The sequence below is a fragment of the Aquarana catesbeiana genome, linkage group LG10 (assembly GCF_042186555.1).
Source record: "Aquarana catesbeiana isolate 2022-GZ linkage group LG10, ASM4218655v1, whole genome shotgun sequence".
Lineage (NCBI taxonomy): Eukaryota > Metazoa > Chordata > Amphibia > Anura > Ranidae > Aquarana > Aquarana catesbeiana.
This window is the reverse complement of record NC_133333.1, coordinates 203818086-203845874: the sequence shown is the minus strand read 5'-3', so window position 1 is coordinate 203845874 and position 27789 is coordinate 203818086. Positions and strand designations below refer to the sequence as shown.

Below are 27789 nucleotides of genomic sequence, written 5' to 3'. Positions count from 1 at the left end.
TTACCACAATTGTTGTCACATTTTGAAAACAGCCACTATATTCATTAACAACAATCTGTGAATAAATGAAATACAAGTCCTGTCTTCCACCGCAGCAAATGGAATTGTAGTTTCAATGGATCGTGAGTGTGCTGATCAGCATGCTTGTAGTCCATTCACATTGCCTACAACTCTATTGCCCCCTACATACGATCAGACTTTGCGACAACAAAACCGTGAATTTTTGTTCGAAAGTTGTTGGCTCCAACTTGGCTCCAATTACGAACGTAGTGACGTACAAGACGTACGTGATATCTCCATTACGAACGCTAGTTTTACAAGACCGAGAGCTTCTGGCTCGTACTTGATTTCGAGCATGCGTAGACTTTTGTCCGACGGACTTGTGTACACACGATCAGAAAGTCCGAGCATACACACGGTCGGACTTTCCGCCAACAAGCTCACATCCAACATTCATTGTCAGAAAATCCGATCGTGTGTGCGGGGCATATAACTGAAAGACCATACAAAGGTACAAGCAACATACCTGTGTGCAAGAGCCTGGTACTTAGGAGCGGGTATCTGGTTTTGACAGGTACAAACAATCTATATTTGACAGGTTTCACCTGAATTGGTAGACTTTTCCTCTCTTACCATGGGATGTGATGAATGATAATGACACTCTCCCGCATGTAAAGGGTAAATAAGATCTACAACAAATATGCAAGGCTTCTCATTACACCATTGTAGTGAGGGAGGGTGTCAGCATCGGGTTTCACTGTAAATTGTACTGATAAATTCCATGGTAATTCACAAGTAGGACGCCTTCAGCTGAGCAGTGAGCACCAAATTGAGGTAAGAAGCCATTCTGGAGCTAACACCGAAGGAAATATTCTGAAATTCTGTCAGCATCTGAAATGCATCAGTCCACCTAGAAACCTTGTCCATCATCAGTCCACCTAGAAACCTTGTCCATCATCAGTCCACTTAGAAACCTTGTCCATCATCAGTCCACCTAGAAACCTTGTCCATCATCAGTCCACCTAGAAACCTTGTCCATCATCAGTCCACCTAGAAACCTTGTCCATCATCAGTCCACCTAGAAACCTTGTCCATCATCAGTCCACCTAGAAACCTTGTCCATCATCAGTCCACCTAGAAACCTTGTCCATCATCAGTCCACCTAGAAACCATGTCCATCATCAGTCCACCTAGAAACCTTGTCCATCATCAGTCCACCTAGAAACCTTGTCCATCATCAGTCCACCTAGAAACCTTGTCCATCATCAGTCCACCTAGAAACCATGTCCATCATCAGTCCACCTAGAAACCATGTCCATCATCAGTCCACCTAGAAACCTTGTCCATCATCAGTCCACCTAGAAACCTTGTCCATCATCAGTCCACCCTGCGCTTATTATAGTGTTCACAGTTTTGCAACATTTGACCTATTAAGTGGTAACTGGTGCATCATAGTGATAGACTGTGATTTTTTTTTTAATGCAGATCTAAGCATTAAATGAATTATTAGAGGCATTTTCCTATGCCTTTTTCTATTACCCACATTACATAAGACCTAACCAGATATATGAGGTAGCTTTATTTATTTTCATAATTTCATTAGGTGTTTTATGATGGAATTTTTTCAAAACCGCACTTGCACTTTTCTTAGTTTGACTAAATTGGTTCGACTGTATTGCATTTTTTTTTGTGTGTGTTAAATGCTCCGCTATCCAGAAATTATTGTGACTTTACCTAAGGCTTTAGGTAATTATTGTGACTTTACCTTTACTTGTATTTTACTACAAGTATTTTACTACTGTAAGTTAGCACCAGGTTTTTTACTCTATAATTAGCAATGAAATAAATTAACGTTTCATGAGGTTGCAATCATTACACATCTGCAAACATTTGCAGACACGTATTTACAGCTTGATTTTAATACTTTTTTTTTTAAAGTATACTTTGCATAGTTGTTACCAAACAAATCTTTTTCTGCATAGTACGTTAGGTATGTATACAGTGTGTTTATTTAAATTGCAGACAATTTATTTATTTGTTTTAAGGTACTTATATAGCGCCGTCAGTTTACGCAGCGCTTTACTTATACATTCACATTAGTCCCTGCCCTCAAGGAAGTTACAATCTAAGGTCCCTAACTCACATTCATACACTGAGCAAAATTTCAAACACAACACTTCTGTGTTTTCCCCTATTTATCATGAGCTCAACGCAAAGATCTATGACCTTTTCTATGTACACAAAAGGCCTATTTCTCTCAAATATTGTTCACAAATCTGTATAAATCTGTGTTAGTGAGCACTTCTCCTTTGCCACGATAATCCATCCACCTCACAGGTGTGGCATATCAAAATGCTGATTAGACAGCATGATTATAGCACAGGTGTGCCTTAGACTGGCCACAATTAAAGGCCACTCTAAAATGTGCAGTTTTATCACACAGCACAATGCCACAGATGTCGCATGAGGGAGCGTGCAATTGGCATGCTGAAGGCAGGAATGTCCAGGCTGTTGCCCTTGAATTGAATGTTCATTTCTCTACCATAAGCCGTCACTCTCCAAAGGCGTTTCAGAGAGTTTGGCAGTACATCCAACCGGCCTCACAACCGCAGACCACATGTAACCACACCAGTCCAGGACCTCCACATCCAGCATCTTCACCTCCAAGATTGTCTGAGACCAGCCACCCGGACTAGCTGCTGCATTAACCGGTTTACATAATAAAAGAATTTCTGCACAAACTGCCAGAAACCATCTCAGGGAAGCTCATCTGCTTGCTGGTCGACCTCATCGGGGTCTCGACATGACTTCGGTTCGTCATCGTAACCGACTTGAGTGGGCAAGTGCTCACATTTGATGGCGCCTGCAACTTTGGAGAGGTGTTCTCTTCATGGATGAATCCCGGTTTTCACTGTACGGGGCAGATGGCAGACAGCATGTATGGCGTTGTGTGGGTGATCGGTTTGCTGATGTCAACGTTGTGGATGGAGTGGCCATGGTGGCGGTGGGGTTATGGTATGGGCAGGCGTATGCTATGGACAACGAACACTGGTGCATTTTATTGATCGCATTTTGAATGCACAGAGATACCATGACGAGATCTTAAGGCCCATTGTTGTGCCATTCATCCATGACCATCACCTCATGTTGCAGCATGATGATGCACGGCCCATATTGCAAGGATCTGTACACAATTCCTGGAAACTGAAAACATTCCAGTTCTTTAATGACCAGCATACTCACCGGACATGTCACCCATTGAGCATGTTTGGGATGCTCTGGATCGGCGTATATGACAGCATGTTACATTTCCTGACAATATCCAAAACACAAAAGTGTTGCGTTTATAATTTGATCAGTGTACATAAACATATTACATACCTCCCAACTTTCTGCGAAGGGAATGAGGGACACCTATTAGCAAAATGTATGTAGGCATAGGACACACCCCCTACCACGCCCCCTTAAAGGGGGAGAATTATAAAAAAAAAATGAGTTAAACCCACAAGTGCTTTTTATTACAAATACTATTCCTTGATACTGACTTTTGAAATTTACAAATGCTGCAATTTAGAAATTGGATGAAAGGTTTAGTGCTGGGAAACACTTTTTTAAAGATAAATAGATAAATAGTGCATTGTATATACAACTCTATAGATCAGACCAAAATTAGGAGGAAAGAGGGACTTTGTTCCAAATCAGGGACAATGCTTTGAAATCAGGCACAGTTGGGAGCTATGCATATTAAGGTCAATTTAAACAGTGGCCAATTATCCTACCAGCATGTCTATGGCGTGTGAGCAGAAACCCATGCAGGCAACATGCAAACTCCAGGCAGGTATGGTTGTGGTTGGGATTCGAACCAGCGACCCTTGACCTGCTAGGTGATTCCTGACCACAACCCGATAGAACACCTTTGGGTTGAATTAGAGCAGAGACTGCGAGCCAAGCCTTCTCGTCCAACATCAGTGCCTGTCCTCACAAATGCTCTTCTGGAAGAATGGTCAAACATTCCCATAGACACACCTAAACCCTGTGGACAGCCTTCCCAGAAGAGTTGAAGCTGTTGTAGCTGCAAAGGGTGGGCCAACTCAATATTGAACCCTACGGACTAAGACTGGGATGACATTAAAGTTCATGTGTGTGTAAAGGCAGGTGTCCCAATACTTCTGGTAATATAGTGTAAATGTGCTACATGATCCATGGTGAGCAATTGCCCATCTTTCGTGGCAAACACCTTTCCAAATTGGGATGATGACCTATCCAAATTGCTTATCTAAAATCTATATGTATTTTTTTTTTTTTTTTTTTTGGGGGGGGAGGGGTTTGTTTAGCCTTTGTACACAGGCAGGTGCATTGCCTCATGAGGTGCCCATAACACAATGCGGTGAAAGGTGGGTGTGACCACACTGAACTAACATTAGGAGTGGCCTAAAAGGCTGTGGTTAAATAGAGCCTGGGCCTACTCACTGTATGTATGGCACACATATTTCACAGGCCTTTTACTCACAAACTTTGCTTTAATTACTGTGTCACAAGTCACAGACAAACATCAGAAACCTCAGCAAATATTTTTTTTAATGTCTTTCAATACATATACTTTTCTGGACACAGAATAGAAAGCTAACGCTTGCTCTGAGCTTAACTTGAAGCAGTATAAAGCCCACCCTTCTACCCCTGCACATGTGTTGGGAGGTCATAATGGGGTTAGCAGACCAAGCTGTCCAGCAAAAGTGACAGCTAGTGTGTGACTTGAGGAGCGAGGGCCACTTTAGCGACTTGATAACCGATCGTGGGGCCACAATGCGTGGAGTGGGCAGAAGACAGATCGGTGTCCACTCTGCATATGCAGAACAGGCACAGCCCGCTCTACTCTATGGGCCCTCTGATCCAATCCGCCAAGACACAAGGGGACGGATTAGGGTCGCCACCTTTTCTTCAAGCCAAACCCAAACACTTTAGCAGCCTGGGACACCTTTGGATGCCCCGAGGATAGTAGTAATGTGGTGCACATAGCGTGCCACAGTGAACGGTGGGTGTGGCCAAATTACTCTTGCTGACATCATTGCCCTGCCCCCCCCCCCAGTGATGCCGAACCTGCCCCCAGACATCCGCCTGCAGCTCCCGGACGGCAACAGATTTGTGTGTGACTATCTCAGTTACTTGGGGAGCCACAGCCTGGCCTGAATAATGTGTCCGGGTTTCAGTCTGCCTGGTAAATGGAGGGTCCGATTAGGTTCACCTGAAAAACAGACAGGCCGACCCGATCGGACCAATCGTGTGAAAGGGGCCTAAGGCTGCTTTCACACTGATGCACTGCAGTTTACCTGCACCTCAACTGACCTCAATCTTCACTTCTTCCTCAGGATTCCTGCAGGTATCGCTGGTTGCTGCTGCCCCCCAGGTGGGTATGGCTAGTACTTCTGGTGGGTACTGCTGGCTGATACTGCTGGTGGGTACTGCTGGCTGGTACTGCTGGCAGATAATGCTGGTGGGTACTGCTGGCTGGTACTGCTGATGGGTACTGCTAGCTGGTACTGCTGGTGGGTACTGCTGATGGGTACTGCTGGCTGGTACTGCTGATGGGTACTGCTGGCTTGTACTGTTAGTGGCTAATGTTAGTGGTTATGCTGGCTGGTTCCCGACCTGCCATCTCTGAGCATCAGTGTGACAGGAGCCAGCGCTAGAGGAAGCATGCGGCTGCAGTAGAGAGCAGAGCCGATGCTTTCTGCATCGCTCTTGTCATAGGTGGAGTACATTTGGTATCACTCCACCTGTGACAGGAGTTGGCGCTATACAGGAAGCATCGGCTCTGATTCCTCTAGCGCTGGCTCCGTTCTTCACGCTGATGCTTAGGGATTGCGGGACGGCAAGCCGCGATCTGAGCTTGCCGACCTGCCATCCCAGAGCAGGAGGTAGGAGGCCACATCAGAGGGTGCCGCGGGCTAGCGGTTGGGCGCCTCTGATTTAACATGAGCGGGGCTGCTCACAATGGTCACCTTTTAGTAATTTATGTAAAATCTTTATCCCAAAAGGGAAAAAGAATGTTGCTCTAACTGCTTAAAAACTGTGAACTGGGGTTGGAGCTTCATTTAGTGCAACTAAATCTGCTAGTGCATCGAACACTCTCTCTACAGATTGCCAATGCTGCTGCCCAAAGGTGTCCCTGTTCTCCATCAGGAGTGGAGACACCCTAAGACAGGAAGCATGTTGCTGGCTGCATCACCAGGTGAAAATAAAGGTAAAAAGCTTAAAAAAGAAAACTAATACAGCCACCACATTTAAAGATGAGTAAATGGCAATATATTATTATTTTTTTTTTTTTAGTTTCATTACTGCTTTAAAGATGAACTTCATTAAATCAGACTACTTAGCAACCAGCTAATAAATACCTTGATCAGGCGTTGTAATAAACAATAAAGGTTATGGGTCAAGAGTTTCATAAGGGATGAATGTTAACCTCCCTGGCGGTATTCCCGAGTCTGGCTCGGGGTGGATTTTCAGTACCAAAAGCGGTAACCCCGAGCCACACTCGGGATCGCATCGCAGGATCCAGGAAGAGCTTACTTACCTTGTCCCCAGGATCCTGCGATGTCTCCCTGCAGTGTATGCGAGCCGTGTCCTCCGCTCGATCTATCACGGTGCCGGGCTGTGATAAACAATGCGAGCATTACGACGCACGGGGACGGAGAACGGTGCCAAATTCAAAAAAGTGAAACACACAATACATATACAGTACACTGCAATTTTACAGATTACATTACTGTATCAATTTATATCAACTCCCATTTGTCCCTAGTGGTTTCTCCAGTGTCCTGCATGCAGTTTTATATTATAAAAACTGTTCTTTTTGCCTGGAAACTGGAGATTGTCCATAGCAACCAAAACCGTCCCTTTACATCAAAAGCAGGTTTAGACCAGCTAGAAAACAGCGATAATAAATTAGTATCACTTGCAGAATTTTGTGATAGTGATTTGTGGGGAGATCCGTCATCAAACACTGAAAGTAAAGACAGCGACAATTCTGCAAATGAGCAAATTTCAGTGTTTTTGATTTGATTACATTATTGAATCATTTTTATTATTATTATATTATTATTACTTATAATTATTTATAGTTATTTATTATATTATAATTTATGAATTAGTGTTTCAAACTTTATCATACCCGGGATGTCTACTAGACTCTTGTTTGGACAGATTTAAGTGAGTTATTCCTAAGAATTACAGGCCTACAATATAAAATGCCAAATTTCCATGCAAAATAATTGTACTGCTTTCAGCATCAAAAATCTGAAATAATACCGCCAGGGAGGTTAATGAGCATGCACCAACATGCTTACACACGCAGTTGGCGACAATCTGTCGTGTGCGACATGCCACACATGGAAAGGAGGACCAGGTATTGTAACAGTTATTAGGTATGGGGTTCATTTTAGAGCTCAGTCTGGATAAGGTGTTAAGGTTGGCATAGAGGTTAGGATAAAGCTGAACTCTAGACCAACAGCTTCACAATTGGAATACATATATGGTGGCTGTTTGTAATTTTGGCAAACTAGTTCTGAGATTTACACCACCCAGCCAGGTCCATGTCCTAAATTTTCTTTACTGAAATTAGGCAATATAGCTTGGTCACCCCCCACTCCATTTTTGATTGGACAGAGAAAGAGTAGTATTTCAACCTAATCAGGTCACTACCTGTTTTTGCCATGTCAGGATTTTCCTTGTGCATATATCTGGTCTAAAGAAAAAGAAAAAGTCCCAGCGCAATGGAATGCGTACTATAGAGGTTGGAAAATGTTTGATGGAACTGCTGCCTCTACCAATTACTTCCACTAGGTGGAGTATACTATTGAGAAAGGAAAAAAAGAGTAGATATGGCGCCGTTCCCAACCTGATTGGATTCAGATGTGTGCTGCTCCCTTAAATGGGAGGAAGGTATTTCAGGTGGGGGAAGGGAAATGATGTATGTAGTTCCTATTGAATGGGTGTCTCCTGGCCAGAAAACAAATGCACAGTGAACCATGTGCTCATTAATGTGAAATCAGATTAAAACTTCTGGGTGTCAATAAGTGTCAGGCTGTATGCCTGACACGATATGAAAGTGCAATGTGTAGGACAGCCCAACTTGTTATATATATATATATATATATATATATATATATATATGATAAATAGATAAAATATGATAAATAAAGTGCAGTTTAGTCCTAATCGTTACTATGCATGTGCAATGACCATATATACAAATTAAATCAATAATACAAGTATAAAGCTGGTGTAAATAAATAAACAGGTGAACATATAACTAATATGCAATTGGGTTAAGGTGCTGTTGTGCCAGTGAAGGAATCTGTTTAGACTCTGGTGGGCTTTCCAATGAATAACCACTCGGTGCGTGCCTTATTCGTGCTCCTATAGTGACTGCACTCACCAGATCCTTCACCCCCTCTTGGGGTCTCATAATGCAGGATAACTCCGTCCTTAATGTTGACTATGAGGAGGTTCCATTATGAAAAGAGAAAGAGGGAGCCCACATAGTGTAATACTGTATAAAAAACTTGATTATTGGTGTAAACGCTAACACAAGCTCCAGATGACGTCAGAGTGACAAAACGCGTAGGGCGGAGTCAGCATACATCCTTACATCACTTCCTGTCACAGAAGCTTGTGTCAGCAATATATGCTTTTTATCCTTACCGAATGTGAGTAGCTTTTTTAGCGTTTACACCAATAAACAAGTTTTTTATACAGTATTACGCTGATTCCTTCACTGGCACAACAGCACCTTAACCCAATTGCATATTAGTTATATGCTCACCTGCTTATTTATTTACACCAGCACTTTATATTTGTATTATTGATTTAATTTGTATATATGGTCATTGCACATGCATAGTAATGATTAGGACTAAACTGCACTTTATTTATCATATTTTATCTATTTATCATATATATATAACAAGTTGGGCTGTCCTACACATTGCACTTTCTTATCGGGTCAGGCATACAGCCTGACACTTATTGACACCCAGAAGTTTTAATCTGATTTCACATTAATGAGCACATGGTTCACTGTGCATTTGTTTTCTGGCCAGGAGACACCCATTCAATAGGAACTACATACATCATTTCTCTTCCCCCACCTGAAATACCTTCCTCCCATTTAAGAGAGCAGCACACACCTGAATCCAATCAGTTTGGGAACGGCGCCATATCTACTCTTTTTTCCTTTCCCATATATCTGCTCTGATTGGCTCAGAGTATTTCCTCTCTGTGTTACATTTTTACTCTGTGTTCTTTTGTACATTGAATTACATAATATTGTGCATCATTTTAAAGTATGCTTTATAGTGTATAATGAAAACAATACTGCATTAAATTGTGTTTTTATATGAATCTGGATTTCTACTTGAGGGTTAAGAATCAAGCCACGGAGGGAATTTTTTTTCACTTTTTGTAGAATTGATCCCCTCAGGCTGAATACTACTGGTTACTACTACTTTTGGCACTGGAAGGTATTGATCTGCAAAAAACTGACCGACAAACAACAATAGAGTACCATACACGGTACACGTGCGGTTGACTCATTCTCACTTTTGTACACACAGGGTGGTTGACGTACAGCATGGAGGTTTCATCAAGGTCAGAAGATCAAGAAAATTACAATGATTTTGACCCGAAAATTTACCTAGATCAGTTTTACGCAATAGATGAAGACCATAAAATGACAGAGGAGGCCATTTTCCTGTTCACTTTTATGAAAAATGTGTTTTCATCTGGTATGTAATACTGTTACCAGTATAGTCCCCTTGATGGTTCAGGTCCTGATGTAAATGTAAGCATTATTTTAGTTTGAAATGCCCCATTCATTTATTTAATCTTCTCTTACCTTTTCTGTTTCAACAAGTTTTTTTGTTTTCTCGTTGTCCTATGTGATAGCATTAGTGCGTGGTGATTGGTCACTCAGACACCAGCAGCATCACCAGAGTAGGAGTAAATCTTCAGTACTGTGTAGGCTTCGACAAGAACTTACACAAGACTTCTCCTGGCTTCTGGTAGCTGAATAAAGTAATGGGAGAACAAAAAAGGTACCCAAGTGCAATAATGAAATCTGGTACATAGCCCAAAAGGAACCAAATAAGATAAGTTCATTGTTAGGATTTTCTGTACATGCCCTTTAAAATTGTGAGCATATTGTATTTTATTTTTTAGGTCATGTGGAAGGCAATAGTCTTATAGAGATTGGTGCTGGTCCTACCATATGTCACATTCTGTCCGCCTGTGAAAACTTCAAGCAAATATACCTTACAGATTATGTAGAAAGAAACCTGCAAGAAATAGAAAAATGGATAAAAGGTGATAAGGAGGCCTTTGATTGGTCTCCACATCTGAAATATGTCTGTGACATTGAAAACCACAGGTATGTACTAAACATCTATTAATGCAAACTAGATATGGATGAGGGAGTTACTCATTTCTATCAATTTGCTGCAAAATCTGAAAAAATGTATTTTATTAAAAGTTTTTATAGTATACCCTCAAAGGGCCTTTTTTTTTTTTTTTTTCCTTACAATATCAATCAAGTGCTCTCCAATCCAATCCTGCTGCTCCCTCTTGATCTTGGCTATATACAGTGCCTTGGAAAAGTATTCATACCCTTTGAAATTTTCCACATTATGTCATGTTACAACCAAAAACGTAAACGTATTTTATTGGGATTTTATGTGATAGACCAACACAAAGTGGCACATAATTGTGAAGTGGAAGGTAAATGATAAATGGTGTTCAAATTTTTTTTACAAATATGTAAAAAATGTGGCATGCATTTGTATTCAACCCCCCTGAGTCAATACTTTGTAGAACCCCCTTTCACTGCAATTACAGCTGAAAGTCTTTTTGGGGATGTCTCTACCAGCTTTGCACATCTAGAGAGGGACATTTCTGTCCATTCTTCTTTGCAAAACCTTATTTTGAGCTTTGCTCAAGCTCTGCCAGATTGGATGGAGAGTGGCTGTAAACAGCAATTTTCAAGTCTTGCCACAGATTCTCTATTAGATTTAGGTCTGGACTTTGACTGGGCCATTCTAGCACATGAATATGCTTTGATCTAAACCAGGGGACTCAAACTGGTGGCCCTCCAGCTGTTGCAAAACTACAAGTCCCATGAGGCATTGCAAGGTTGACAGCCCAGGAGACATTACAAGCATGACTCCCACAGGCAGGGGCATGATGGGACTTGTAGTTTCCCAACAGCTGGAGGGCCGCTGGTTTGAGACCCCTGATCTAAACCATTCCATTTTAGCTCTGGCTGTATGTTTAGGGTTGTTGTCCTGCTGGAAGGTGAACCTCCGCCCCAATCTTAAGTCTTTTGCAGACTCTAACAGGTTTTCTTCTAAGATTGTCCTGTATTTGGCCCCATCCATCTTCCCATCAACTCTGACCAGCTTCCCTGTCCCTGCTGAAGAAAAGAATCCCCACAACATGATGCTGCCACCACCATGTTTCACAGTGGGAATGGTGTGTTCAGGGTGATGTGCAGTGTTAGTTTTCTGCCACACATAGCATTTTGCTTTTAGGCCGAAAAGTTCAATTTTGGTTTTATCTGACCAGAGCACCTTCTTCCACATGTTTGTTGTGTCCCCCACATGGCTTCTCGCAAACTGCAAACGGGACTTTTTATGGCTTTCTTTCAACAATGGCTTTCTTCTTGCCACACTTTCATAAAGGCCAGATTTGTGGAGCGCACGACTAATAGTTGTCCTGTGGACAGATTCTCTCAACTGAGCTGTGGATCTCTGCAGCTCCTCCACAGTTACCATGGGCCTCTTGTGTGCTTCTCTGATTTATGCTCTCCTTGCCCGGCCTGTCCATTTAGGTGGACGGCCATATCTTGGTAGGTTTGCAGTTGTGCCATACTTTTTCCATTTTCAGATGATGGATTGAACAGTGCTCCGTGAGATATTCAAAGCTTAGGATATTTTTTTATAACTAAACCCTGCTTTAAACTTCTCCACAACTTTATCCCTGACCTTTCTGGTGTGTTCCTTGGCTTTCATGATGCTGATTGTTCACTAAGGTTCTCTAACAAACCTCTGAGGGCTTCACAGAATAGCTATAGTTATACTGAGATTAAATTACACACAGGTGGACTCTATTTACTAATTAGGTGACTTCTGAAGGCAATTGGTTTCACTAGATTTTAGTTAGGGGTATCAGAGTAAAGGGGGCTGCATACAAATGCACACCACACTTTTCAGATATTTATTTGTAAAAAATGTTGAAAACCATTTATAATTTTCCTTCCACTTCACAATTATGTGCCATTTTGTGTTGGTCTATCACATAAAATCTCAATAAAATACATTTACGTTTTTGGTTGTAACATGACAAAATGTGGAAAATGTCAAGGGGCATGAATACTTTTTCAAGGCACTGTAAATTTTGCCACACTGACAGCTGGCCTGATAAATTATATAGAATATGGTCCAAAGACAAATTCGCAAGTCGGCACTATACTCCTAATGGGTTAGCTGCTAGCAAGAGAAAGACAATGGGGTTGGTTTACTAAAAGCAAAAAAAAAAACAAAAAAAAAAACAGGAAAAAAAACCCAAAAAAAAACAGCTTTTTTTTGCTTGCACATGATTGGAAGATGGAAGTCAGCAGAGTTTCTGCTCATTTACTAAGCTCTGGAGCAACTGCACTTGCAGAGTGCAGTCTTTTTTCCTTTGGTAAATCAACCCAAAATATACTCAACCTTTGGTGATGCATCAAATATATAAACATGCAGCGCAAAAAGTGCAACAAAAATTTCAATAATCTGTTACAAAATTCATAACCCAATAAAAATAAGTGGTATATTGCAAGACCACAAGTGAATAACTATAAAAAAAAAATTGTATCTTAAAGTTCATAAAATAAACAAAGTGAGTGCTATAAATAAACAAGTTCTTTTTAGTGTTTCAGACAGCCAGATTGGTAACTCACCAGAGGTCCAGGCTACTCCATTAAGTGCAGCTTAAGTGCTGATTAGTCATACACTTTACAGGGCTCTTTCACCTCCTTCAGCCAGCTCCACCATCACATCAATATCTTATACACTGGAACTTAGGAAAAGACTATAGTGTACTGCCAAAAAATGTTCACTAAAAATTACACCCGTGAAGTGAAGTGCCACTCATTGTCCAGGAAATGCGTGTCCAACAAATCACCATCTTTCACCCGCATGCAATGGGCACTCACCAGAAATAATATCTGGGCATGTAGCATACACAAGTATAGAATATCCTTGGCCTTCCTTCTATAGTGTCTTGAAAAAGTATTAATACCCCTTGAAATATTCCAGATTTTGTCATGTTACAACCAAAAACATAAATGTATTTTATGGGATTTTATGTAATAAACCAGCACAAAGTGGCACATAGTTGGGAGGTGGAAGGAAAATGATACTTAGTTTTCCAAATTTTTTACAAATAAATATGTGAAAATTGATGGTGTGCATTTGTATTCAGCCCCCTTTACGCTGATACCCCTAACTAAAATCTAGTGAAACCAATTGCCTTCAGAAGTCACCTAATTAGTAAATAGAGTCCACCTGTGTGTGATTTAATCTCAGTATAAATACAGCTGTTCTGTGAGGCCCTCAGAGGTTTGTCAGAGAACCTTAGTGAACAGACAGCATTATGAAGGCCAAGGAACACACCAGACAGTTCAAGGATAAAGTTGTGGAGAAGTTTAAAGCAGGGTTAGGTTATATAAAAAATCTCAAGCTTTGAACATCTCAAGAGCACTGTTTAATTTATAATCCAAAATGAAAAGAGTATGGCACAACTACAAACCTACCAAGATATGGCCGTCCACCTAAACTGACAGGCCGGGCAAGGAGAGCAATAATCAGAGAAGCAGCCAAGACGTCCATGGTAACTCAGATCTCCACAGCTCAGGTGGGAGAATCTGTCCACAGGACAACTATTAGTCGTACACTCCACAAATCTGGCCTTTGTGGAAGAGTGGTAAGAAGAAAGCGATTGTAGAAAGAAAGCTATAAGAAGTCCTGTTTGCAGTTTGAGAGAAGCCATCATGTGGGGGACACAGCAAACATGTGGAAGAAGGTGCTCTGGTCAGATGAGACCAAAATTGAACTTTTTGGCCTAAAAGCAAAACGCTATGTGTTTTCAGAAAACTAACACTGCACATCACCCTGAACACACCATCCCCACTGTGAAACATGGTGGTGGCAGCATCATGTTGTGGGGATGGGAGTTGATGGGAAGATGGATGGAGCCAAATACAGGGCAATCTTAGAAGAAAACCTGTTAGAGTCTGCAAAAGACTTGAGACTGGGGCGGAGGTTCACCTTCCAGCAGGACAACTACCCTAAACATACAGCCAGAACTACAATGGAATGGTTTAGATCAATTATTATTCATGTGTTAGAATGGCCCAGTCAAAGTCCAGAAAAGAAGAATAGGCAAAAATGTCACTCTCTAGATGTGCAAAGCTGGTAGAGACATCCCCAAAAAGACTTGCAGCTGTAATTGCAACGAAAGGTGGTTCTACAAAGTATTGACTCAGGGGGGCTGAATTTAAATACACGTCACAATTTGTAAAAAATTTGAAAACCATTTATCATTTTCCTTCCACTTCACAATTATGTGCCACTTTGTGTTGGTGTATCACATAAAATCCCAATAAAATAAATTTACGTTTTTGATTAACATGACAAAATGTGGAAAATTTCAAGGGGTATGAATACTTTTTAAAGGCACTGTAAGTCTTTTGGGGATAGTACTCCGCTCTTGGCTCAACATACACCATGGGCAATAAAGCAAATAAATTGCCATCTAGTGTAGTATTGTTTTTTATTCTGAGCGGCAGCGAGAGTATAAGCATAAAATTAAAAACATCAATGTAAAAGATTAAATTGCAAGCCACTGACACATTTATTCACTTATGGTCTTATAATATACCACTTATTTTTATCGGGTTATGAATTTTGTAACAGATTATTGAATTGTTGGACTTTTAGTGCTGCATGTTTAAGTATTTGATATAGAATATGGTACTTTTTTTTTTTTTTTAATCACTGATCTATTATCATACGTTGAAACAGCAGGCTTTAGGTGTACATGGACAACATTGTCATGATTACAACATGTTTGGGGAAAGGTCATCAGCCTTTTGTGTTTTTTCATGACATTTTGTTACATGTGGAGTTTTCAAGAATTACATTTTTCAGCATATTGTTGGAAAGGAGCAATAGTTTTCTGGTACCTTAGTTACATATTTTCTTATTTTTGGATGTCTACATGTGTGTAGTGAGGGCACCTGCCAGATTTTCATAAGGATGAGATTTCTCCAGTTGGTAAAATTTGTAATCACTGGGTTATTGTATATGTTACCACAGGAGTATGGGTGTAGAAGAATTTTTATCATGCAAATAAACAGGATTATATTGGCATATTTCCAAAGTTCCTAATAAAGCAGAAGTTCACCCAAAAGGGCAAGTTTTGCTTGTTTGTATCCTCCTCCCCCCCTCCACTGCCACATTCGGCACTTTTTTAGGGGGGGCGGGTATCTGGTTTCGATAGGTACCCGCTCCCACTTCTGGTCAGACCGCTGCAGCGATCTGAGCAGAAGTTGGCTCCCCACCCCTTCTTCCCCCTGCAGCCTTCTGGGACACATCACAGATCCCAGAGGACTGCAGGACTATTCACAAAGCACAACGCGGCTCACAGAGAAGGAAACCAGCTTTCTCCTACTTAAGATGCTGGCATCTGGATCCAAAGCCGATTGAAGAATCGGCTCAGGTGTGGACATTGCTGGTTCCCTGGACAGGTAAGTGTCCTTATATTAAAAGTCAGCAGCTACAGTATTTGTAGCTGCCGACTTTTAATTTTTTGGGGAGAGACTGGAGCTCCTCTTTAGGGCTGGAAACTTAAGCTAATACCTGAATTTTAGACAAGCGCTAAAGCTAGCCATACAGTGAGGGGAAAAAAGTATTTGAACCCCTGCTGATTTTGTATGTTTGCCCACTGGCAAAGAAATGATCAGTCTATAATTTTAATGGTAAGTTTTTTTTAACAGTGAGAGAGAATAACAAAAAAAAAAAAGCCAGAAAAGCGCATTTCAAAAAAGTTAAAAATTGATTTGCATTTTAATGAGTGAAATAAGTATTTGACCCCTTCGCAAAACATGACTTAATACTTGATGGCAAAACCCTTGTTGGCAATCACAGAGGTCAGACATTTCTTGTAGTTGGCAACCAGGTTTGCACACATCTCAGGAGGGATTTTGTCCCTTTGCAGATCCTCTCCAAGTCAATAAGGTATCAAGGCTGACGTTTGGTAAATTGAACCTTCAGCTCCCTCCACATATTTTCTATGGGATTAAGCTCTGGAGACTGGCTAGGCCACTCCAGGACCTCAATGTGCTTCTTCTTGTGCCACTCTTTTGTTGCCTTGGCCGTGTGTTTTGGGTCATTGTCATGTTGGAATACCCATCCATGACCCATTTCCAATGCCCTGGCTGAGTGAAGGAGGTTCTCACCCAGGATTTGATGGTACATGGCCCTGTCCATCGATTCAGGGAGTGCAATGTCCTGTCCCCTTAGCAGAAAAACACCCCCAAAGCATAATGTTTCCACCTCCATGTTTGGTGGTGGGGATGGTGTTCTCGGGGTCATATGCAGCATTCCTCCTCCTCCAAACACGTCAAATTGAGTTGATGCCAACGAGCTCGATTTTTCATGCAGTTTTCCTCTGAATCATTCAGATGTTCATTAACAAACTTCAGACGGGCCTGTACATGTGTCTTCTTGAGCAGGGGGACCTTTCGGGCCCTGCAGGATTCCAGTCCTTCACGGTGTGGTGTGTTATCCATGGTTTTCTTGGTGACTATGGACCCAGCTGCCTTGAGATCATTGACAAGATTCTCTCGTATAGTTCTGGGATGATTCCTCACCATTCTTATGATCATTGACTCACTCCATGAGGTGAGATCTTGCATGGAGCCCCAGACTGAGGGAGATTGACAGTTATCTTGTGTTTCTTCCATTTGCACACCAACTGTTGTCATCCTCTCACCAAATTGCTTGGCGATGGTCTTGTAGCCTATTCCAGCCTTGTGTAGGGCTACAATCTTTTCCCTAACATCCTTAGACAGCTCTTTGGTCTTGGCCATGGTGGAGAGATTGGAATCTGATTAATTGCTTCTGTGGACAGGTGTCTTTTATACAGGTAACAAGCTGAGATTAGAAGCACTACCTATAAGAGAGTGCTCCTAATCTCAGTTCATTACCTGTATAGAAAACACCTGAGAGCCAGAAATCTTGCTGATTAATAGGGGATCAAATATTCTTTTCACTCATTAAAGTGCAAATCAATTTATAACATTTCTGAAATGCGTTTTAATGGATATTTTTGTTATTCTGTCTCTCACTGTTAAAATAAAACTTCCATTAAAATTATATACTGATCTTTTATTTGTCATTGGGCAAACATACAAAATCAGCAGGGGATCGAATACTTTTTTCCCTCACTGTAGGTAGATAAAAAAATATATTAGTGCAAGGAGATTTTTGGTGCCTGGTTTGAGGAAAAGGAATTCTTGATTTTTTTTTTCATTAAAATGTTAAAAATGTTATTGTATATACAACATTTAAATCAATATCAAAGATATCCTAAAAACAACATCCTTAGATTGTACACTGTATATTTCTAAGTTTTCCGCAAACAAATGTTGAGCCATAGCGCTGATATTTTTGTACCACAAGGTATTTCAAATCCTTTATCAACGCATTTTACAGTCAGATCAGGACTTCTGCTTCAGGACAGAGCAAATAGGTAGTACAGAAGTGAGTTTATTTGTCATAGAACAATCTATCTGGAAATAGTCCATTATTGACAAGTACAGTATGTGTATACATCACAAGAGTACATAAGTATTTACATAACATCAGATGGACATATTCACACAGTTTTCTGGGGGCCGCCATGTAATCTCCCATAAATACATAAAAATTGCTACAGCTCATATTAAATTCAATGCAACTAAGGCTGGCCATACACGGTGCAAATTTCTTTCTTGCAAAAACGGGTTGCAGGAAAGAAAAACTGAGAGTGCTGACAGGGGAATCAGCAATTGTCTTCTCCCGGTGGGGGAAGCCATCCCCGCCGGGAGAAGACAATGATTATGGCTAGCGGCACACAGGAACAGAGCTGAGGCTGTCAGTCACAGGCTATGTGCTGGAGATTCCTCCCCTGTCACCATTTTCTTCTTGGTGTCAGGAAAACTTGTCAGAAGTGATTTATACTGATAGCAGAGGAATGAAGCAGCAGACAGAAATGACACTTATTTCTCTGTATTGAGACAAGTACACATTATAGAAGGAAATACATTGTTCATATTTGTGGTACAAATACATTATGACTCAACATCTGTATGCTGTATACTAACTACATCTAAGGAAGCTGTTTTTAACCACTTCAACCCCGGAAGGATTTACCCCCTTCCTGACCAGAGCACTTTTTACAATTTGGCACTGCGTCGTTTTAACTGCTAATTGCGCGGTCATGCAATGCTGTACCCAAACTAAATTTGCGTCCTTTTCTTCCCACAAATAGAGCTTTCTTTTGATGGTATTTGATCACCTCTGCAGTTTTAATTTTTTTAAAAAGACCGAAAATTTTGAAAAAAAATGATATTTTCTACTTTTTGTTATAAAAAAAAAATCCAATAAACTCAATTTTAGTCATACATTTAGGCCAAAATGTATTCGGCCACATGTCTTTGGTAAAAAAAAATGTCAATAAGCGCAAATTTATTGGTTTGCGCAAAAGTTATAGCGTCTACAAACTAGGGTACATTTTCTGGAATTTACACAGCTTTTAGTTTATGACTGCCTATGTCATTTCTTGAGGTGCTAAAATGGCAGGGCAGTACAAACCCCCCCCCCCCCCAAATGACCCCATTTTGGAAAGTAGACACCCCAAGGAAATTGCTGAGAGGCACGTTGAGCCCATTGAATATTATTTTTTTTTGTCCCAAGTGATTGAATAATGACAAAAAAAAAAAAATTACAAAAAGTTGTCACTAAATGATATATTGCTCACATAGGCCATGGGCTATGTGGAATTGCACCCCAAAATACATTCAGCTGCTTCTCCTGAGTACGGGGATACCACATGTGTGGGACTTTTTGGGAGCCTAGCCGCGTACGGGGCCCCGAAAACCAATTTTTTTATTTTACTCCTCACTACCTATCACAGTTTTGAAGGCCATAAAATGCCCAGATGGCACACCCCCCCCCCAAATGACCCCATTTTGGAAAGTAGACACCCCAAGCTATTTGCTTTGAGGCATGTTGAGTCCATGGAATATTTTATATTTTGACACAAGTTGCGGAAAAATGCCAATTTTTTTTATTTTTTTTGCACAAAGTTGTCACTAAATGATATATTGCTCACACAGGCCATGGGCATATATGGAATTGCACCCCAAAATACATTTAGCTGCTTCTCCTGAGTACGGGGATACCACATGTGTGGGACTTTTTGGGAGCCTAGCCACGTACAGGGCCCCGAAAACCAATCACCGCCTTCAGGATTTCTAAGGGTGTAAATTTTTGATTTCACTCTGCACTGCCTATCACAGTTTCGGAGGCCATGGAATGCCCAGGTGGCACAACCCCCCCCCCCAAATGACCCCATTTTGGAAAGTAGACACCCCAAACTATTTGCTGAGAGGCATGGTGAGTATTTTGCAGCTCTCATTTGTTTTTGAAAATGAAGAAAGACAAGAAGAAATTTTTTTTTTCTTTTTTCAATTTTCAAAACTTTGTGACAAAAAGTGAGGTCTGCAAAATACTCACTATACCTCTCAGCAAATAGCTTGGGGTGTCCACTTTCCAAAGTGGGGTCATTTGGGGGAGTTTTGTGCCACCTGGGCTTTCCATGGCTTCCGATACTGTGATAGGCAGTGAAGAGTGAAATCAAAAATTTACGCCCTTAGAAAGCCTAGGTTTTCAAAAAGTCTCACATGTGGTATCTCCGTACTCAGGAGAAGCAACAGAATGTATTTTGGGGTGTAATTTCACATATTCCCATGGCATGTTTGAGCAATATATCATTTAGTGACAACTTTGTGCAAAAAAAAAAAAAAAAAAATAAAAAAAAAAAAAATTTGTCTCTTTCCCGCAACTTGTGTCACAATATAAAATATTCCATGGACTCGACATGCCTCTCAGCAAATAGCTTGGAGTGTCTACTTTCCAAAATGGAGTCATTTGGGGGGGATTTTGAACTGTCCTGGTATTTTATGCACAACATTTAGAAGCTTATGTCACACATCACCCACTCTTCTAACCACTTGAAGACAAAGCCCTTTCAGACACTTTTTGTTTACATAAAAAAATTATTTTTTTTTGCAAGAAAATTACTTTGAACCCCCAAACATTATATATTTTTTTAAAGCAAATGCCCTACAGATTAAAATGGTGGGTGTTTCATTTTTTTTTTTTCACACAGTATTTGCGCAGCGATTTTTCAAACGCATTTTTTGGGGAAAAAACACACTTTTTTAAAATTTGAATGCACTAAAACACACTGTATTGCCCACATTTTTGATTAAATAAAAAAGATGATCTTAGGCTGAGTAGCATGGATACCAAACATGACATGCTTTAAAATTGCGCACAAACGTGCAGTGGCAACAAAATAAATATATTTTTAAAAGCCTTTAAAAGCCTTTACAGGTTACCACTTTAGATTTACAGAGGAGGTCTACTGCTAAAATTACTGCCCTCAATCTGACGTTCGCAGTGACACCTCACATGCATGGTGCAATTGCTGTTTACATTTGACGCCAGACCGACCCTTGCGTTCGCCTTAGCGCGAGAGCAGGGGGGGACAGGGGTGCTTTTTTTTTTTTTTTTATTATTTTTTTGCTTTTTTATCTTATTTTTAAACTGTCCCTTTCATTTTTTTTTTTTTTTTAATCATTTTTATTGTTATATCTTAGGGAATGTAAATATCCCCTATGATAGCAATAGGTAGTGACAGGTACTCTTTTTTGAAAAAATTGGGGTATATTAGACCCTAGATCTCTCCTCTGCCCTCAAAGCATCTGACCACACCAAGATCGGTGTGATAAAATGCTTTCCCAATTTCCCAATGGCGCTGTTTACATCAAGCGAAATCTAAGTCATAAAATGCTCGTAGCTTCCGGTTTCTTAGGGCATAGAGATGTTTGGAGCCACTCTGGTCTCTGATCAGCTCTATGGTCAGCTGGCTGAATCACCGGCTGCATTCTCAGGTTCCCTGTTGAGACAGGAGAGCCAGAGAAAAACACGGAAGACGGTGGGGGGGGGGCATTCCCTCCCACTGCTTATAAAAGCAGTCTAGAGGCTAATTAGCTGCTAGGATTGCTTTTACATGAAAGCCGACCGCTGGCTGAAAAGAACAATACCAAGATGATACCTAAACCTGCAGGCATCATTCTGGTATAACCACTCAAAGTTGTGAATGGCGTACCTGAAGACAAAAAAATGGTTAACAATAAAGCACAGTAAACAGTATAGTATAAAAAATTGCATACCTGAAAAGCAAACATGATAAAACATAATAACAATAAAACATTGCAGAATAGAATACAGTAAAAAAGAGTAGAACAATAGAGAGAGGATAGAAAGAGAGAGAACAATAAAACGACAACTATTTTTTTTTTATTTTATATTTTTTTTGTGTTTTTTTTTTTTTTTTACACTTTTTTTGTAACTGTAACTTTTATAACTGTAACTGGTTCCAGGTTCGAGTCTCTCAAAATGCGATGGCATCTTGGGAGACCCTGTGAAAGTGTGCCTAGTCTGTGCAATGCTGTACCCTAAGCTAATACTCAACTAGTGAATGGTAGCGTTCAAAACATTCACCAATGCAAAGACCAGGATTGTCAGGACAGGAGGGACAATAATAGCGGGTGTCACGCCTATATCCGCGCTTGCTGCAGACACGACATCTTTTTTGGGGGGGTTCGTTGGGTAGGGGTACTCGGGAGGACATAAAGTAAATGCCTCTCATGCAGCCGACTGCATTTGGTTGGGGATTTGAATGGGGGAAGTACAGGCGCTGCAGAAGTGGCGGGTTCCCAATTAGGATTGGCGAATGCAGCAGGAAGGGCATTATGGGCACGACGGGCCTGTGTTTGTCTTCTTCTTGGTGGCAGCGGGACACTACTTGTGCTTGCCACCTCACCAGCTTGAACTGCACTTATGGGACTCGCCACGTCACCAAGTGTTACTGCAGTGCTGATTTGACTACGACCGGGGTGTACTAGGCTGCTGGTGCTTGCCAGTTCCCCAAAACGCTACCAAAAAAACTGTTAGCGATCGCAGGGATCAGGCCTGACTCTGCGAATGCTGCAGTTATGCGTTTAGTGTTTTGTAAGTGACAGTGATCGATCGATACTGCACTTGGGTGGGCTGGGCTGGGCCGGGCGGGGGGGCAAAACGCAGGTGCTAGCAGGTATCTGGGCTGATCCCGCTAACACTGCGTTTTTGGGAACCCTAAACTGCTGGGGTCGCTAGTATAGATCTGATCGGATCAGATATTGATTCGTTCAGATACTATACCACTAAGGGAGGTGTATGCTGCGTGCGTGGGTGTTAGTGCTACTGGCGATAACCTGACGCTGCCTGGGGCGACGCATATCACCGCCGGGCGATCAGGGGGCTAAACCTTTATTCGGTAATAAACGGCGGGTGCCCTGACACTATAAAAAATAAACTAACTAACCAGCATCACCCGTAACAGTTATACGGTGATCAGTGGTGAAAGGGTTAACTAGGGGGCAATCAAAGGGTTAAAACATTTATTCGGTAGTATATGGGGGTCCCTGATGCTATAAAACGCTGATGGCGAACCTAAATATTTACCTCCCTAACTAGCATCACCAGTGACATTAATACAGCGATCAGAAAAATGATCGCTTAGTGACACTGGCGACGGGGGGTGATCAAGGGGTTAAAACTTTATTAGGGGGGGTTAGGGGGGTATCCTAGACCTAAAGGGGGCTAACACTAACTGCCCTACCACACTAACTGTCACAAACTGACACCAATGCAGTAATCAGAAAAAAAAAAACTGCTTGGTGTCAGTGTGACAGGGGGGGGGGGGTGATTAGGGGGTGATCGGGGGGGATCGGGGGGTAAAGGGGGGTGTATTGTGTGCCTGGCATGTTCTACTGTGTGTGTGTGTTTGTGTAACTCACTTGGATGTCTTCTCTCCTCGGCGCCAGAACGGAAAATACCGAGCCGAGGAGAGATGACATCATTTCCTCTGCCTCTGTGTACTATACAGAGGCAGGGGAATGATCTCATTGGCTGGGAGCGATTGCGAGGGGGGGGGCCACGAATGGATGGCCTCCCCCTCATCTCTGAACGCTCCCAGTCAGAAGCCGACCGCCTCGGGCACCGGGGGGGGGGTCCGATCGGTCGCGGGAAGGCAATCACGTACCAGGTACGTGGCACTGCTGAGGTTTTATGGAAGCCCAGGTAGCTATGATAGCGGCCTTCAGCTTATCTGCATTGTTGGATCTGATGTCTTATCTTCCTCTTGACAATACCCCATCATTCCGTGCAAAGCAGATTCTCCCTTGTAATATTTCCCCAAAGCCCTCAACAGGGCTCCTAAAAACAATTGTAAAAGATAATAAAAACATAACACTGCAAAAAACAATACAAAAATAAAATAATAAAAAACTACTGACGCGTCCACTGCTCTAATGACACCGTCTATGTTTTAATACATTTTTAAATTTCTACATTTATTTATAAGAATATATATATATATATATATATATATATATATATATATATATATATATATATATATGGTATCTCACAGAAGTGAGTACACCCCTCACATTTTTGTAAATATTTTATCATACCTTTTCATGTGACAACACTGAAGAAATGACACTTTGCTACAATGTAAAGTAGTGAGTGTACAGCTTGTATAACAGTGTAGATTTGCTGTCCCCTCAAAATAACTCAACACACAGCCATTAATGACCCCCTGACATGCCACATTTGGCATGTCATTTTTTTGGGGGGAAGCCGGTACCATCTTTTTAGAGGGTCCCAGCTCCCACTTCCTCCCAGCGCACAGCGGCACTGGAAGGGAGATCACCTCTCCCCCCTCCCTCTCGGCAATCATCTGGGACACGTCACAGGTCCCAGATGATTGCCCGGCCAGACACGGTGTGCGGCGCGGCTCGCGCATGCCCAGTGGGTGCCCGGCTGTGAAGCGACAGGGCGCCCACAGTTACAATTCCGGGGCCGCAGAGAGGATGGGGAGATTAGCGGGGCTTCGTACACCCGCATTGCTGGACCCTGGGACAGGTAAGTGTCCGATTATTAAAAGTCAGCAGCTGCAGTATTTGTAGCTGCTAACTTTTATTTATTTATTTATTTTTTTTAAGCAGAACTCCGCTTTAAGATGTGCAGGACAAGGGAGGTGAAAGGATAATATACAAGTCAACAGAGACAGGATGAAGATCAGATTTACAGGGGAGAAGGGGAAAAGAAAAAAATGATCCCGCAATCACCTGTTGTGAGAGGAAGGGGGTGGACCCTTAGATGTAAACAGTAATAATGTTTTGCAGCTCAGTTCACAGACAGTGTACAGTGCAGCTCTGTATCATGTGATTGCTGTGGTGACCAATCACAGCAATCACATGATACAGAGCTGCTAAGATCAGCTCTGTACACTGTGTCTGTGAACTGAGCTGTCTGATGATGATTCAGTTCACAGCCATTAACAGGTGCAATGGCTGCCATAGGATAATTTCTGGAGTAACATTTATTAACTTATGATGTTACAATAATAATTCATATTGCTTTCCCATTACCAGTGTTGGATTTAGTGCACACATCTCTCTTTAAAAAACTGAATTTCAATTGTGTCTGGTTGCTTTGATAAAATAAAAATGCCAACATGGTCATTCTTTTTAGAATACCTGTAGTGATTCTGATATTGTTAATTCTAGGTCCACAGAGGAGGAGAAGGCAGAGAAGATACGCAGGAAAGTCTCCCTCATGAAGTGTGATGTCACCAAATCCAATCCTCTAGAGCCAAATTCCCTTCCCCTGACCGACTGTGTGATCATTGCCGGGTGTCTCATCTGTGCTTCCAAGAATTCTGAAGAATTTAAAACTTCCCTAAAGAATGTTGTGTCTCTGATTAGACCCGGGGGTCACCTAATTATCAATGATTATTTAGGAGCCTCCTATTATGCGGTCGGCGAGGCAAAGTTTTCAGTTCTGTCACTTGATGAAAACATTGTGCGAGAGGCGGTGGCTGAAAGTGGATGTGAGATTCAGGAGTTTATGACGTTTACTGACTTACAATTTCAAGAAGAGGTTTTTAATGGTAACGTTTCGTTTTGTCTTCTAGCCCACAAACATTAAAGCATTAGAGGGAATGAATAAAAATGTAGAGTAAATATTAACTTTAACACCATTTTGAAGTCGAAAAGAGAAGTTCAGGAATCAAACAACCAAACACACATACATTTCTGTCTATCACCACTCTGTGCTCTGTCCCTCCAGTGCTCACTGGAGCACCAGGCTGTGGAGGGGGCAGGAGTGGTTGGGTCAGTCTTCCAGCAGTATGCTGAGAGGCTGAGCCAGCTGCCAGTCAGGCATCTGGGCGGATCCCGTCATTATTGTAACACTAAATAGTGTTATCCTATGTGTCCATGCACACTACATTAGTCTATTAGCGTTTTTTAGCTTCTGCGTCTAGGAACAAAAAAATATTTTTTGTTGTTTATTTTTTGGAGCGTTTTTCCAGCAGAAAAAAATGCTGAATGCTCCTAAACACTCCTAAATGCTTTTAAACACTACTAAAACATTCCTAACAATGTTTTTTTTTTTAAACTTTTGTTTTTCTTCCTGTACTGTAAAAACGCTAATAAAAAGCGAATGCTCCTAAATGCCCCTAATGCCGCGTACACACGAGTGGACTTTACGGCAGACTTGGTCCGGCGGACCGGACTCCGTTGGATAATTCGATCGTGTGTGGTCTCCAGCAAACTTTTTTTCCCCAAAAGTTCAACGAACTTAGGAATGAAACATGTTTCAAATCTTTCCGACGGACTTGAGTCCGCTCGTCTGTATGCTAGTCCGACAGACAAAAAACGACGCTAGGGCAGCTATTGGCTACTGGCTATGATCTTCCTTGTTTTAGTCCAGTCGTACGTCATCACGTACGAATCCGTCGGACTTTGGTTGATCGTGTGTAGGCAAGTCCGTTCATTCGAAAGTCCGTCGTAAAGTCTGTCGAGAAGTCCTCCGGACATAGTCTGTCGAAAAGTCCGCCCGTGTGTACGCGGCATAAGGCTCCATGCACACTAGCGTTTTTCATAAGCTCAAAAAAAGCTAGAAAAAAAAAAAACGCTGGATGAAAATTGCTGGTAATAGCATTTTTGTGCCAGCTTCTAGTAGCATTTTCATAGCTTTTAGAAGCATTTAGAAGCTTTTTAAATGCTTCAAATAAAAAATAAAAAAACCCACCATAGGCTCTATTAGGCCGACGCATTTTAGAGGCTCTGCGACATGTGAGACGGCTGATCTCTTTTGTGCTCTTAGCAGCTTGCATCGTGGTAGTGTGGTCGTGGAAATCTCCCACAATACCATTTGATGTTATTTAGACCAAACTCTCCTGGATAATGGTCAATGAGAAACTATCAGCCATTCTCCATGATAAAATACCCCAGTTTGAAAAAACATGGGAGCCCTGGGTCACCTATCCTACGGGGAACTTTTAGCCCTCGTTCACATTGCATTTTATTGCGTGTTTGGGGGCGATTTGAAAGACATCTGAGCAGGTTCATGCACAAATGTCTATTGAAATCGCCCCCAAAGTCGCCAAAAGTAGTGCAGGAACTACTTTTGGAAATCGGTGCGGCGCCACAAAGTCAGTGTCACACTGATTTTTACAGTCCCGTTGCCGGCAATAGGCTACGATTTGACATGCAATTTGTCATGGGGGCTTAGAGTCTGAAGGCGCTCCTGGAATCTTGGTATTGAGCTTTTCCATTGCACAGGATACTCTGCATCAAGGATATGCAATTAGCGGACCTCCAGCTGTTGTAGAACTACAAGTCCCATGAGGCATAGCAAGACTCTGACAGCCACAAGCATGACACCCAGAGGCAGAGGCATGATGGGACTTGTAGTTTTGCAACAGCTGGAGGTCCGCTAATTGCAGATCCCTGCTCTACATACTCTTTTTCTTCCTTTCTTTTAATTCTTATCCTTTTTTGGAGGTGAAGTTTTGCACCCCTGGACTATCGATTTGGGAAATGATCTGATGCGTAGCGGAAATGTTACTATCACAGGGGTGTAGAAGTGATGCTCCTTTATAGGCCTTTTATTATCTTGAATGTTACCATTGGCTAATGTTTATTTCAACTGTTTGTAACTGTTTTGTATGTATTATCTGAAATCTGTCAATAAAAGTTATTGGAAACAAAAAATTGTGTTTGATAAACGGCTGTGTAAATGTCATGTGACAAAAATTGCTACTACAACCATTTTATTCTCCAGGGCTTCTGCTTTCAGAAAATATATCATGTTTGGGAGTTTTAGGTAATTTTCTAGCAAAAAACAAAAGAAGAAGATTTTAACATGTATGTTATATATGTCAGAATTGGCCTGGGCAGAAAGTGGATAGGTACAGTTGCATATTGCTAGAAAAGACCACTGCTAGTGCTTAGCTATTCCCTCCATA

General features: G+C 41.5%; 1 protein-coding gene across 1 annotated transcript; it reads left to right on the top strand.

The window, feature by feature from the left end:
* Positions 1 to 705: 705 nt before the first annotated feature.
* LOC141111124 (nicotinamide N-methyltransferase-like) lies at positions 706 to 27514 on the top strand. The gene is made up of 4 exons (XM_073603160.1): positions 706 to 834; positions 9612 to 9782; positions 10216 to 10423; positions 25043 to 27514. Exons 2-4 carry the CDS (start codon positions 9629 to 9631, stop codon positions 25461 to 25463), a joined length of 783 nt encoding a protein of 260 aa, XP_073459261.1. The 5' UTR covers positions 706 to 834; positions 9612 to 9628; the 3' UTR covers positions 25464 to 27514.
* The last annotated feature ends 275 nt before the right edge of the window (positions 27515 to 27789 follow it).

Coding starts and splice junctions, on each gene's coding strand:
- LOC141111124 (XM_073603160.1), top strand. CDS start 9,629: ATGGAGGTTTCATCAAGGTCAGAAGATCAAGAAAATTACAATGATTTT. Junction 9,783..10,215: donor GAAAAATGTGTTTTCATCTG/GTATGTAATACT, acceptor TTTATTTTTTAG/GTCATGTGGAAGGCAATAGT. Junction 10,424..25,042: donor TGTGACATTGAAAACCACAG/GTATGTACTAAA, acceptor TGTTAATTCTAG/GTCCACAGAGGAGGAGAAGG.